This window comes from Lissotriton vulgaris, chromosome 9, assembly GCF_964263255.1.
Source record: "Lissotriton vulgaris chromosome 9, aLisVul1.2, whole genome shotgun sequence".
NCBI classification, from domain to species: Eukaryota; Metazoa; Chordata; class Amphibia; order Caudata; family Salamandridae; genus Lissotriton; species Lissotriton vulgaris.
The window spans coordinates 885,292,655-885,306,673 of NC_141697.1; the positions used below are offsets into that span (position 1 = coordinate 885,292,655).

Genomic DNA, 14,019 nt, shown 5'->3' on the forward strand with positions numbered 1-14,019 from the left:
GGCATTTGATAGTCTTGAATACCCAATGTTGATTGATTATCTTCATGATCTGACTGCTAAACTGAGGTTAATTCATCAACAGGTCTTTGAAGCTCTACCGGCACAGACAGAGGGTCCTGGACATCGGCTCCAACCGGGTGACTGGGTGGTCACCCGCAACTTTGGGAGAAAGCGTAACCTGGAGCCGCGATTTGTGGGTCCCTTCCAAGTCCTGCTGGCTACAAGGACTGCAGTTCGTTTGGAAGGCAGAAAGAATTGGGTGCACGCCACCCACACCAAGAAAGTCCCGATCCCTTTGCCAGCAGATTCTTGGGTGAGGACTGGGATTGCCGCAACGGAAACGGAGACCCCAACATGTTTTGTGCCGTTTAGTGATGCTCAACCTGTAGGAGACAATTCATTGCAGTCAGACACATCTGTTGAATCGCCAGCATTGGAAAATTCAAGGCCTGAACTGTCATCAGAACGATCGAACGCTGTTCCACAATCTGAACAATTATTTGAAGAACAGACTCGACCTGGGAGAAGTCGATATTTCCTTCGTTCTCGTGACAAAGACTAATAAAAACATCCCTTTTTGTTCTCCCTTTTGAATTTATATTACCCCCCCTTATTGTTGCCGTGAACGTTATGAATAATTGCATCCTCTATTAATTTTTGAGTTTCTTTTCACGTGTGTTCCTCTTTTTCCACAGCTAGGAGATTTGCATTAAAATTGAATGATTGATTAAAGAAAACCTTACATCCGGGTTGACCGTAGGGCCGTGCGGGTACTTCCTTCTGTTTAGCAGGTTCCTGACATTAGGTCGGTTACTTTTGTCGATTCCTAGGAACTCCTGGGAATTGATAATCGCTACTCAGAACGAAGTGCGTCAAGAACGTTACGGACGGTTTTTAGAGGATGGCGTTCTCTAAGCTGCCGGAAGTAGAGAGGATGTTGGCTCAAAAATCGAAATTATATAAGGTTGTACGAACAAAATGCTTTCTGTTTCAGGTATTCCTGCTGTTTCTGACTGTTTCTATGCTACTGGTGGGTGGAGTGTATTTTGGAATACAGTCATTATTGCCTTCCGCTTCACCTACTTTCTCTTCTCCTAAACTGGATTCTATTCCCACTGTTTCTCCACATTCCTTTCATCCCCTAACCCAACATGAACAGGTTAGACGTGCGGAATTCATGAACAACTCCTTTGTCCAACTCCTACATCAGCATCAGTTGGTGATGAATACTACTAACTGTTGGGTGTGTGGGTTAATGCCACATACCATGGATAGGGGTATTCCGTATTTGGTTCTTCCTTACAGCTCCCAGGGGTCAGCTCGAGCATTCCAAACTATGTTCCGTAGTGCACTAGATTCCTACCCCCATCGAGAGCCACGCTCTGCAGATCCTGGTCCCGGCCCGTACCACAAGCCTTTGGCGAGAGCGATTGTTGACTTAGATAGAGATATTTTTGATGCATCGCTTATTCCGGAGGAAGAGGTGCGAGCATACAAGGACCTGAGGGAGGTGGAGTATAGCATGTCAGTGGGTGATAGACAGCTTAAAAGCTCGTCTCCGATCTGGATTGTACCCCATCTCGGCAATTTCTGCTTGCAAGGACTTGGTCGAAATCCGCGAGCTCAGCTTGGGAAGAGTGCTTGTACTGAAACGTATGTTTTGCCGATGCTCTCTTCCCCTGTTTTCCTGACTGCCAAGGGTACCTACTTTTTATGTTATGATCGCGCATATACGTGGTTGCCCCGTGACTTCTCGGGCACCTGTTATATTGCGAATCTTTTGCCACCAACTTTTACAGTTGCCTCGGACTATCACAAGACTAGAGTTGTGAGAGGCGTTATTAGCAAAGAGGACACTGCCGGTCAAGAAGCAGGAGATTTCTTTAAGGGTTTCCTGCCGTTTTGGGGACCTATGGTTAATAGTAGGAACCTGAGACAGTTGACTCGTGTGGTAGAATCGACTGCTAATATAACTGCGAGTGCGCTTGGTAATCTAACAGCAGAGTTTCAGGCGGATAGGCTTATGACGTTGCAGAACCGTATGGTTCTAGACGTTGTTCTTGCAGATAGAGGTGGTGTGTGCAAGGTGATCCATTCGAGTTGCTGCATTTTCATTCCTGATAACGCTCCAACTGTATATCAAGCCATCTCGAAGTTGCATAAGATCTCCGAGTCCATACACGTGGACGTAGGTGATTGGACGCTACTAGGATGGTTTTGGGGCCTAATGTCGACGTGGGGTTGGAAGATTCTGATGATCATCGGGGTTGTTGCGACGTTCCTATTCACGTGTTGTCTTTGTGTACAGTGTGGTCCTGCCTTATGTGGCTTCTGTGCTACAACGTGTATAAGACAGCCATCTGTTACCAAGGAAGCATTGATGGATAGAATAATGTTGCAGCAACATCTGAACGATCTGATGAATATCGAGATCGAATATGATCTCGACTAGTGCTTGCCTACATGAGGGCAAAAGGAGCATCTGAGGTTCCGTGAGAATCGTAATGGCGTTTTTTGACTTGTTCGAATATGGACGAGTTTGATATCTATGAACCGCAAATGACGAGTTTAGTGGGTGTACGCGATTTCGCTACGCTGCCCTGAACCGTTCGTCTTATTCGTGGGTTTCTCCATTTGAACCCACGGGTTCCATTTTAGATACGGCATCCGTTTTGTCTCTTGCCTTCAAGTAGCCAGCGAACGGACACTGTCCGCTTCGTGACCCTGGGATTCCCAAGCTCTTGCGGAAGACATGTGTTCCTTTGAGGATGTCTTTATGACGAGGGGGATGACACTGCAAATGCAGATGGCTCCGCTCGAGGCTCATCTTGCCATGCCGGTCCATTGTTTCAGTCGTGCATGCATTAGGCACAAATCCTTTGATCCTGCAATCGTGCTTCCGATATTGCCCCCCCTACACTCTTTTCCAATCTGTTGTCTATCTTTGCCTTCCTTGCACCCGTTTCTGTCTCTTTTCTTAACTCGTTTACAGCCAGAATGGAATGTACTTAATGGTGGGATAACGTACTTTTACAGTTGGGAACCGGCGATGCTACTGTAATTATGTTCCGGGCTTCTGAATACATGAAAGCGACCCTTTTGAAGATTACTGTGGGAACTGAGTTGTAACCTTTTGTTCGCCATGTTGTGCTATGACGAAAAGATGTATAAAAGGAGCGATCCACTGTTGCAATTCGAAGCAGTCTCTCAGAACCTACACGTAGTGTACTTCTTGCGATTTCTGTATCCCTGCAGTAAATAAACGTTGATCTTTGACGCCGAAGGAAGTGTCCTGTGTCTCTGTAATTTGTACGCCGGAACAGGTAACCCACGAAGGTTTCAGTTGTTGTTCCCTGGCACCGCTGGGCCTTAGAATAGCCCAGTCCTTCAACATCTGATGAGCAAGGTATTTTGACCATTTTTGATCAATATTATACTGAGCTCTATACAAAGCAGAGGGAGAGTGTAGAAGTAGAAAGGGTGTTGCAGGCCGGGGCCTTTCCAGAACTAGAACCAGAGGTGGCAGCCCAGCTTGAAACCCCAATTACCATGGAAGAGTTAGAAATTGCAGTCAAAACTTTAGCATCGGGGAAAGCTGCAGGTCCTGACAGTATACCTGAGGAGATATACAAACTCTTTTTTGGTCAATTGGAAAAAACGATGTTGGCTACATTTAGAGCGGCTCAAATGGGACGGGCACCTCAATCTTGGGAGGAAGCCACTATAGTAGTTTGTGGTAAAAAGGGGAAAGACCCTGAGATACCCAGGTCATACTGTCCTATTTCATTAATGAATTGTGATGGGAAAATATATTCCAAAATATTGGCTAATCGTCTCTCTAAGGTTATAGCATCGCTAGTTTCACAGAATCAACATGGATTTATTCCTGGAAGGGGAATAGTGGCATATATCAACAAAGTGAGCACCCTTATTGATATTGCTCAAGTGGAGAAACGACAATTAGGATTAATCTTATTAGACGCTGAAAAAGCGTTCGACCGGGTGGAGTGGGATTACCTGTGGAGCTTGATGGAAATCTTGGGATTTGGGAAAGGTTTTATGACTGCTTTGCAGGTTTTGTACGCTTCCCCGGTCGCCAGAATTGCTGTAATGGGTAGGACCTCAGAGGTAGTAAGAATTACCAGAGGTACTAGGCAAGGATGTCCCTGCTCCCCTTTACTTTTTGCATTATATATTAATCCTTTTGTTGACATGCTTTGTAAGAGCAAGTTGATCCGACCATTTATCATTCATGATGTCCCTCACTCAGTATTTGCTTACGCAGATGACATTGCAGTGATGTCTGAAGATCCGGCAACTGCACTTTCAGAAATTGAACGGCTAGCACTTGAATTTGGTCAGGTGTCAGGCTATAAATTAAATATACATGGATTGCCGATGCACTCTAATTCAAGTATATAAATAGTTAAGTAACACTGTCACAACAAATTCAACACAAAATGACAGAAGTTTTTAAACAGAACTCCAGCAGAAGAGTGAATCTTGGAGTCTTTAATGAAGTATACAGCCAGCCGACACGTGTTTCATCGCACTCGCGATTCCTCAGGGCTGAAACAAACAAATAAGTAGCATCGAGCATGTATCTTGTATGAATACATTTCACAAAACATGACCATGGTATATGGTCTGTACAAACATTATTAGCTTCCTACTGCAGTGAATGCATAGTGATTCGCCTTAAATCTCTTATTGTGCCACCACAATGCATCCGTGTCGAAAATGGTGTCCAATACCGGTATTTAAAATGAACGTGCTCATGAGTAGTGAATTTGTGATGGCTAGGTGAAGGGACATAAATCGTGTGCCCAAGGCGACCATAAATACAACGATCTGTTCGTCACAGCGGAAAAGGTGTACTATCCGTGTGCGACTCATTCATCCTTCATGCTAGTAGGTTGTGTACAGTGAAACATGTACCCAAATGAAAACATACCTAGATGGCCGTGTAAACGTCAGGAGGTCTGTATATTTAAATAAGACAATAAAAAGGGGAGAAAATGGAAAAATTCTCATCACTAATTGTCCTCAAAGTGACGATAAGGCAAGAAAATAACCATAGTGAGGCTGTTTCCCCAAAGTTAAACGGAGGCTCACCGCTCAGCTGGTGATAATTCCGACCCAGCCGGGCCCGTGACCAATGACACTCGGTATGAGTGTATGCAGCGAGGGTTGCAATCCTTGATTCTGTAATTGCACCAAATAATATGTGTCACTGAAAATATACCTGGTACTCTCTTATCCAAAGATATGTCCAGAGGTTCTCTCGAATATATATCCAATATCTATATCTATTTATACCTTGTGCCAATCAAGAGAAGAAACATCGTACTTGTACACACTCGTGGACCTCGTATGTTAATGACCCAACTTCACTCCTTACAACATAATCTGATATCCTTAACCAACAAGTGTATGTCGTATTTGAAACACTTACATAATCGTTGTATCGCAGTATTTAAAAGGCTCGGAGGTCACAAGATCTCGTGATTACGTTTTATCTTATCCTCGAACAGAGTGCTGTTCTGAAAAGAAATACGGGCTACGGTAAGAGTATTTCTCATCTGTTTTGACAATATGCAAAATCACGCTGGCGGTAACAGTTCGTGTGAGCTTACCTATTCTCATGTATCGGTTTGCGTAAAGGTTCCGGTTGTGGTTCCCAAATAACGTAGACCCCAGGCTGAAATAACAGCAAAACGCAAAGGTGTCAGAAACCTAATTCATTCCAGGGACGGAATCTCCGTTCATAAGTCCATTTGGTGCTCTTAGTCTTACCCGTGTGAGGCTCCGTGAAACCGTACAGCGCGTCCTATCCTCCGAGCCCTGTTCCTGTTTGGACACGTGATCGGGTCCAAGCAGGCGTTATATGCGTCCTGACGTCTCGTGTCGGATCAACTAGAGTGGCTGTGTTCGTTACGATCGCGTCCATGTTGGGTTTACCGATTTCGCCCAATTATTGCAAAGTTCCGAAGTTATTATAATTGCGTGGATGATAGAAACGTCGGTATTATATCGTATACCGTATATTAGTAAAATTAGACAACCGAATGAGTTACGTGTTCAAAAGTCAAAATTCTGTGTAATATATTACAAAGTGAAACGATGATCCCGGCGAACCTCTTTATTGGGTAGTGCACACCGTGAGTGGAAGTAGTTAGCCTCACAGTGTGTATCCCAGACATACGTGACTTAAAATCCAGTCTCATTCTTAATTACAATACATTTTTACAAAAAACTTTTATGTTCACATCTACATTGTCATTGCTTCGAAAAGAGATCTTGATTCACAGTATCATCGAGTGTAGGAGAGTTATCAAAGCTTGAAGATGGATTTTGGTATTATCTGATCTAGACAATCACAAACACAGTTCTGCAAATATTGTAGCTACATCACAAACAGTAACATGTCTTTGATTTATAGTAATACATTGCTGAATCTCCTAGGAAATACTGCATCTCCTGGTCATAATTGAGTCCTAGTTCTACAGATTTCAAACGCATGATCCAAGTTGCCTCTGTACACCTCAGTCTCAATTCTCGGTTACCGCCCCTTACTGCTAAAGGGACTGTTTCAATCCCAAAGAATTGGACAATTTTATTGCTCTTATCTTTCTGGCAGGAAGCTACGTGTAATGCTACTGGATATTTTGGGTCGCAGTTCAAAATGGCCCTCATGTGTTCCATCATTCTGTCTTTTAATTGCCTGATGGTGCTCCCCACATAGTATTTCCCACATTCACATTCAATGATGTAAATCACGAATTTGGTTGTGCAGTTTATGTTACTCTTGATGGTGTAAGAGACACCATCCGGGCCCATAAATTGTCTTGTACCATGTTTGGCCCATTTGCACACACTGCAGAATCCGCATTTGTGAAACCCTAGACTATGTTGTGTCAACCAATCAGCACATATTGTGTCCCGAGGTACCGTGGGACTCAATTTACTCCGTAATGTGTTTCCTCTTCTAAAAGAGATTTGAGGTCTATCTGTAATGTAATCCGTCAAGGCTCTCTCTGATTTCAATAAGCTCCAATGTTTGGTAAGACTTCTCCGTAATGCAAAATGGAGTGAATTGAAATCATCACCATTCTGACATGTTCCTTCTTTATCGTGGTGGACTTATGTGTAATAGTCAGAGTGTGTGCTCTTTTGACTTTTCTGACTCTTTTTTCAGCTTTCACAATTGTATTGGTCGAATAACCTCTATTATAAAATCTCTCCTTCATGCTTGTCAAACATCTCCCAAACTCACAGTCCTCACTGCAGTTCCTTCTCTCCCTTAGGAATTCGCCAAAGGGTATGGCGTTTATTTGGTGTGGGGGATGTGAGCTCGAGGCATGCAAGACTGCATTGCATGCTGTGGACTTCCTGAAAAGTCTACTGTGCAGACAGTTAGAAGATATGTAGAACTCAATATCCAAAAATTCAATGTTCGTTTTGCTCCACTTCATGGTGAAACGAATCTCCCAAGTATTATCATTCAGATATGTGAAAAAGTCATTTAAAAGGTCCTCTGAGCCTGACCAAATCAGGATGCAGTCGTCAATATATCGACCCCAAAATATAATGGAGTCGATATATTGAGCACCCCTTTTGCCCCAAATTAAGTCGGCTTCGAGTGCGCCCATGAATAAGTTAGCAAACGAGGGTGATATTTTAGAGCCCATGGCCACTCCTTTCTTCTGGCAGTACCAGTTTTTATCAAACATGAAACAGTTGTTTTTTAAAATCAATTCAGTCATGGTGGACAGCATCACAGTGTGTTTCCACAATGTCGCTGGTCTGTTATACAGAAATTTGTTTATAGCCTGCATACCCAGATCAGTGTTAATGCTGGTGTAGAGTGACACCACATCCATCGTGACAAGAAGAGAACCTTCTTGCCACTCAATGTCTGCTAGTGTGCTCAAGATATGTTTGGTGTCCTGTATGTAGGAAGGTAGGTTTCTGACCAGGGGGCCCAGGAAGAGATCCACGTATTCCGCTATTCTTTCAGTGGGTCCCCCTATACCAGAAACAATTGGTCTCCCTGGTGGAAAAGGGAGATTCTTGTGTATTTTTGGCAGAGTGTATAACCATGGATATGTAGGTCTGAACACTTTCAAGTACAGGTACTCCTCCTCGTTTAGAAACCCAGATTGTTTCCATATTGACAAATGTGAGTTGATTTCTAATGTCAGAGGGCCAATGGGGTTATATGTGAGGCGTTCATAGCACGAATCATCCTGCAGCTGCTGAAAAATTTCTTGGTGATAATCTATACGATCCATTATCACTACATTGCCCCCCTTGTCCGCCTCTCTGATAGTAATGGTGTTGTCATTCAGGAGTGTGACCTCCGAGCCTTTTAAATACTGCGATACAACGATTATGTAAGTGTTTCAAATACGACATACACTTGTTGGTTAAGGATATCAGATTATGTTGTAAGGAGTGAAGTTGGGTCATTAACATACGAGGTCCACGAGTGTGTACAAGTACTTTAGTCAACGAACAGTTACGATGTTTCTTCTCTTGATTGGCACAAGGTATAAATAGATATAGATATTGGATATATATTCGAGAGAACCTCTGGACATATCTTTGGATAAGAGAGTACCAGGTATATTTTCAGTGACACATATTATTTGGTGCAATTACAGAATCAAGGATTGCAACCCTCGCCGCATACACTCATACCGAGTGTCATTGGTCACGGGCCCGGCTGGGTCGGAATTATCACCAGCTGAGCGGTGAGCCTCCGTTTAACTTTGGGGAAACAGCCTCACTATGGTTATTTTCTTGCCTTATCGTCACTTTGAGGACAATTAGTGATGAGATTTTTTCCATTTTCTCCCCTTTTTATTGTCTTATTTAAATATACAGACCTCCTGACGTTTACACGGCCATCTAGGTATGTTTTCATTTGGGTACATGTTTCACTGTACACAACCTACTAGCATGAAGGATGAATGAGTCGCACACGGATAGTACACCTTTTCCGCTGCGACGAACAGATCGTTGTATTTATGGTCGCCTTGGGCACACGATTTATGTCCCTTCACCTAGCCATCACAAATTCACTACTCATGAGCACGTCCATTTTAAATACCGGTATTGGACACCATTTTCGACACGGATGCATTGTGATGGCACAATAAGAGATTTAAGGCGAATCACTGTGCATTCACTGCAGTAGGAAGCGAATAATGTTTGTACAGACCATATACCATGGTCATGTTTTGTGAAATGTATTCATACAAGATACATGCTCGATGCTACTTATTTGTTTGTTTCAGCCCTGAGGAATCGCGAGTGCGATGAAACACGTGTCGGCTGGCTGTATACTTCATTAAAGACTCCAAGATTCACTCTTCTGCTGGAGTTCTGTTTAAAAACTTCTGTCATTTTGTGTTGAATTTGTTGTGACAGTGTTACTTAACTATTTATATACTTGAATTAGAGTGCATCAGCAATCCATGTATTTAGACAAGTGGTAGTCTTTCTACTTAACCGAGTGGTTAAAGGTTTGTCCACTCGCCGATTAGCACCTAGGACATTAGTTGCTTTGAAATCTTTGTGCGTATAAACTGGCAGTGCACCCATCCTTTACTGATTTAAAAACCTTCAGAATCCCTATTATAAATTAAATATCACCAAAAGACAACTTGTTTGCACAGATAACGCTGTAATACAAGATTCTAGAAAAGCTGCAGAGGCCACATATTTGGGCATTAAAATCAGGACATCAATGATAGAAGTAGTAGATGCTAATTGGGGAACATTACTTCGCAATAGATGGGGACGGCTACATCTTACTTTAATTGGCAGAGGGAATGTCTTAAAGATGAATATACTTCCCAGGGTATAATATTTATTCAGATCTATACCACTTGAAATAACAACAACTCACCTGCAAAGCTTACAGTCACTTTGCTCTAAAATTCTTTGGGCCCCAGGGAAACCTGGGAGAGCTATTAGATTTTTGACACTTCCAATTTCAAGGGGTGGCTTAGCAATACCAGATTTTATGCTTTATTATTAAGTTTGTTTTCTGCAAAAAATGTTAGTATTATTGAGTGGAGAAACAGGGGATAGCACTACAGTAGCTCCCTCAATCTTCCAGCTAATTGGCAAAGTGTTGTTTATTTAGAGAAATTGACGGGAGCTATTATAAAAGGACCAGGTTTAAGGTCTTGGAAGCAGCTTTTAAAGTCTGGAGGAGAGTACGTAAATTAATTGATCCAGAAGGTCTGACATATTATACCCCAATGAATGCGGGGAAGCTATTGCCCATAATATTTCGGGATAGGGAGGCTACTGGATGGAGAGACAAGGGTATTCGTCAGATAGGAGATTTATATGGCGATGGGGGACTTTTCATCCAGTATGAAGACCTTGTAAAACAAGACCAGGTGCCTTATTCACAATTTTTTTAATGTCTTCAAATGCGAGATTTTCTAAGACGCAGAAAGCTGCAACTGAGGTCAAATCCACTCATTGAGGCTGTTAGATCTTATGGGAAGATAGGAGTTTTGTATAAAATATTATCTTCATATAGAATGGATGACATGGAGAAACACAACTCACAGTGGACTGTCACATTGGGAGAGGAAATATCATTAGAAGAGGCAATTGTTAGGTCTAAGGAAGTTTTCTTGTGTGCAAATCTAAAAGTAAAATTTTTTAAAACTGCATTTAACTTGAATTACACTTTAGCACAAATGCATAAATGGAGAGATCGATATGATGGCAAATGTTTCCATTGTGGGGGAGATGATGCAGATAGTCTCCATATATTGTTCAGTTGTGTTAAATTAAATACATTTTTGCAGAATATTGAAAGTTATTTATCTAAGATGGTTAAAGCACCATTCACTATTAAACCAGCTTTAATGCTTTTAGGGATTGGGCAAGTGGTTACCAAGGGAAATCTCTTTCATAAACAGCGGTATTTTTTATTTGTCGCAATGACTGTGGCTCGATTATGTATGAGCTCTGAGTGGCTTTGTCCTGAACCTCCAAGGTTTGATTCTTGGCATATCAAAATGTTTAATTTAGTAAATTTGGAAACAAGCTTGTATTCTATTAAAGGAACTAGGAAACGAAAACTAGGAGAGTATATATTGGGAGTTTTCTCTGAGTTTACGACTGTATGATGCTAGGCCTCTGACTTGTTGCTTTCTTGTTTTTCAAATTCTTATGTTTCTATGTAATATCATTTATAGATCTGTATCATGTTTGTAGATTTTGTTGTGGCTGTAATTCTCCTTTGCTGAACTGTGAAAATAAAATAAATAAAACATTTTAAAAAGGAAGGATTGAGACACTTTAGCAAACTCTGTAAAGGTAGAGAAAAATAGTATATATATGTTTGAAAATGTACGCAGTACTACTTAGAAAATACTTTGCAACTTCATTTTTTTTAAAGAAATCTGAAAAAAACACACACTTTACTAAACTATATTTCGGTTACATACAACCCACCTATGGTATACTACAGAGTATTTAAGCATTTTTTACATTTATATAATTTTATTTCTGTAACTATTGCTGTACTTTCTAGGTACTAGCACCATACTCTGTAAACCTTTTTTAAACATATGAAGTAATAAAACTACTTTTACCCAACATTTACCGATTTACCTAAAGTGCTTCATTCCGTCTTATGCACTTCTAGTAAAGTAGTACACTACATTAACTATAACTCTGCCTTTATGATTACTGCTTATACCTTTTCATAGTACATCACTTACACTGTGTGAAATCCTAGCATCCATAACAGTTATGACATCTCAAATTACTTAATTTGCAAGCACACAGGGTATGGTCTGTAACGAGTTATAGTTAATGTAGTGTGGCATTGATTTGAGAACACTGTGTACGGAGGTGTGCCAGTTTATAGTATTTCGGAGATTGTGTGTGAAATATAAATTTAAGATATAACTTTAATTTTCGAATTTCTAATGTTTGTGTAGTTTAAGTTTGGTTTGTATAGAAAGAATAAATACATTTTTCCTAACTATAACTAAGCTTTAACCGTTATTTTTTTTCTCTCTCCTGGTTTTTCTTTGCTTAAGAGTCTTAAAAAGGACAATATTGATAAAAAAATCTTAGAGAAAAAACAAATTAGGATACTTCCTATTACATGTAGGTAACATTATTTGTTGACGTCATTTTTAAATGTGCTGGCAAACCTTAACTGTGAAGAAATAGAACATTTAGTGAGATACAAGACAGCACAGCAGCCAAACTAAAAACAGAAGTAAAAATATGCCCGCTCCCCTTGTACCCATTGCCGAGGCTCCAGCGGTGTTTTCAGCAGCGGGTGTAGCACTGGACTTTGTGGCTCAATGGGCAGTACCTCGGATATCTAAGGGGAAGATGCACATTTTAGCTGTTGCTGCGAAGGAAAGGAAAACACAAAACAGAAAAAAAGAATACTTTTGAAAGCGACAATGTAAAAAAGCAAACAAATAATATTTCAGAAAATCTCAGCAGGAAGGAATGGTGTTTTCTTTTTAGAAACACAAACAAAGCCACTATTTCTGGGATGAACTTATGTTCCCAGAGACAGGAAAAAAACTGCTGTAGCATCTAACTCTAGACCATAAATGGTTGTGTGATTGCTAACCTTCTGTTCAGGAATTCCGATTGGCTGCCCCCACCAACCCCACCAATCAGAAAGAGCCTATATGGTTAGACTATTCTGATTGCCTGTTCTGCACCCATTAAGACAAACATTGACATCACTGGTAAAAGCCAATAGGTCTCTCCTATGCCAGATCTATTGGCTTTCTCAATTTTGTTTTAGCCATGTTGAACAGCAGCACAGCTGCTGTGCAGCATGGCTGAAAGAAAAAAAAAGTGCTATGATGCAGTCAACGCTGGCGACGCCATAGTTGTTTTTTTTTACTTACAACCATGCTGCACATCAGCCATGCTGCTGTACAACATAGCTAAAAAAATGAAAAAGTAGTGGTAGTCCAAACTCACGTATTTGAAAGTGTTTTCAGGCACAAGAAATGAAGAAAAACAAGCTTTGGTTAAATAAAATATTTATCAAAGATCACCCAATTTAAGTGAGGAAGCCGTGATTCATCGATGATTTCTGGTTTCACTTTGCATAAATCAGTCAGTAAATGAGTATCTATTTGTCTTTCCTTATATTTAGGCTTTGTTTTTACCTCAATGCATTTTTCTGCAGTTTTTAAAACTCAACCAAAAAGTATTGAAGCATGTTACATAAACAACAGTTACATTACACAACAGCACATGCACTATTTATAGGCAGAGAGGTTAAGTGATTTACCCAGAATCCCAGAATAATGAACCATCGCTGAGACTACCGTAACACCACATCCTGGCGAGAGGAAGACAGGCAAAAGTCGCAAGCAAGCTTGGCTTGGTATGGGCTCGATGATCCAATAGGACCTTGACCTGAGCCAGAAGCTGGCTTCAGGTTCGAGTCTGGCTTGTGCTTTCAATGGCATGCCCACCTCTAGTGTATGATGGGCAGAACTAGCGACATAAGATGAAAGGCTGGAGAGGCTCAGGAAAGGTGACAAGTTAAAGAGTAGGGCATTGAAGGGAAAGGTGGATATAGAATAGTTTATAACAAGCAGGAAAAAATAAAAAGAGAGGGAAGAGAGAGGTAGATGTAAGAGTGGCGGAACCAGCAAGAGAAGAGAAGCTGGTGGGAGGAGAGAGGTAGATGGGGAAGAGGGGAGATGAGAGGTGAATGTAAGGGGCACAGAACCAGCATGAGAAGGAAAAAGGCTCGGCACTGAGAGGCCAGAAGACTTTATAGACTCTTGCCTGAGACACCTCCTCGTCTGCGGCAAGAATCTCTTTGGGAAAGAAGAATGGGCATTATTCTTGCAATTGCGTTAAGATTGGTCATCACCTTACAAAAACTGCTGCAAAGAAAGTGAGGTTCTGATATTGTACCAAAGACTGCTGCATCACTACAATGATGCTAGTGCAATCTGGTACAGCCGGAGGCATACAACTGAT

The 14,019-nt window shown here is 41.3% G+C and overlaps 1 protein-coding gene across 2 annotated transcripts in view; it reads right to left on the reverse strand.

Annotated features, from left to right (window-relative positions):
- LOC147692434 (protein FAM98A-like) overlaps nucleotides 1-14,019 on the reverse strand; it is a 116,903-nt gene that overhangs the window by 22,898 nt on the left and 79,986 nt on the right. For both annotated transcript variants that reach the window (XM_086938639.1, XM_086938640.1), the window contains one exon: nucleotides 12,296-12,376. In XM_086938639.1, coding sequence (XP_086794765.1) covers nucleotides 12,296-12,376 — 81 coding nt within the window. The remainder of the gene's footprint in view (nucleotides 1-12,295; nucleotides 12,377-14,019) is intronic.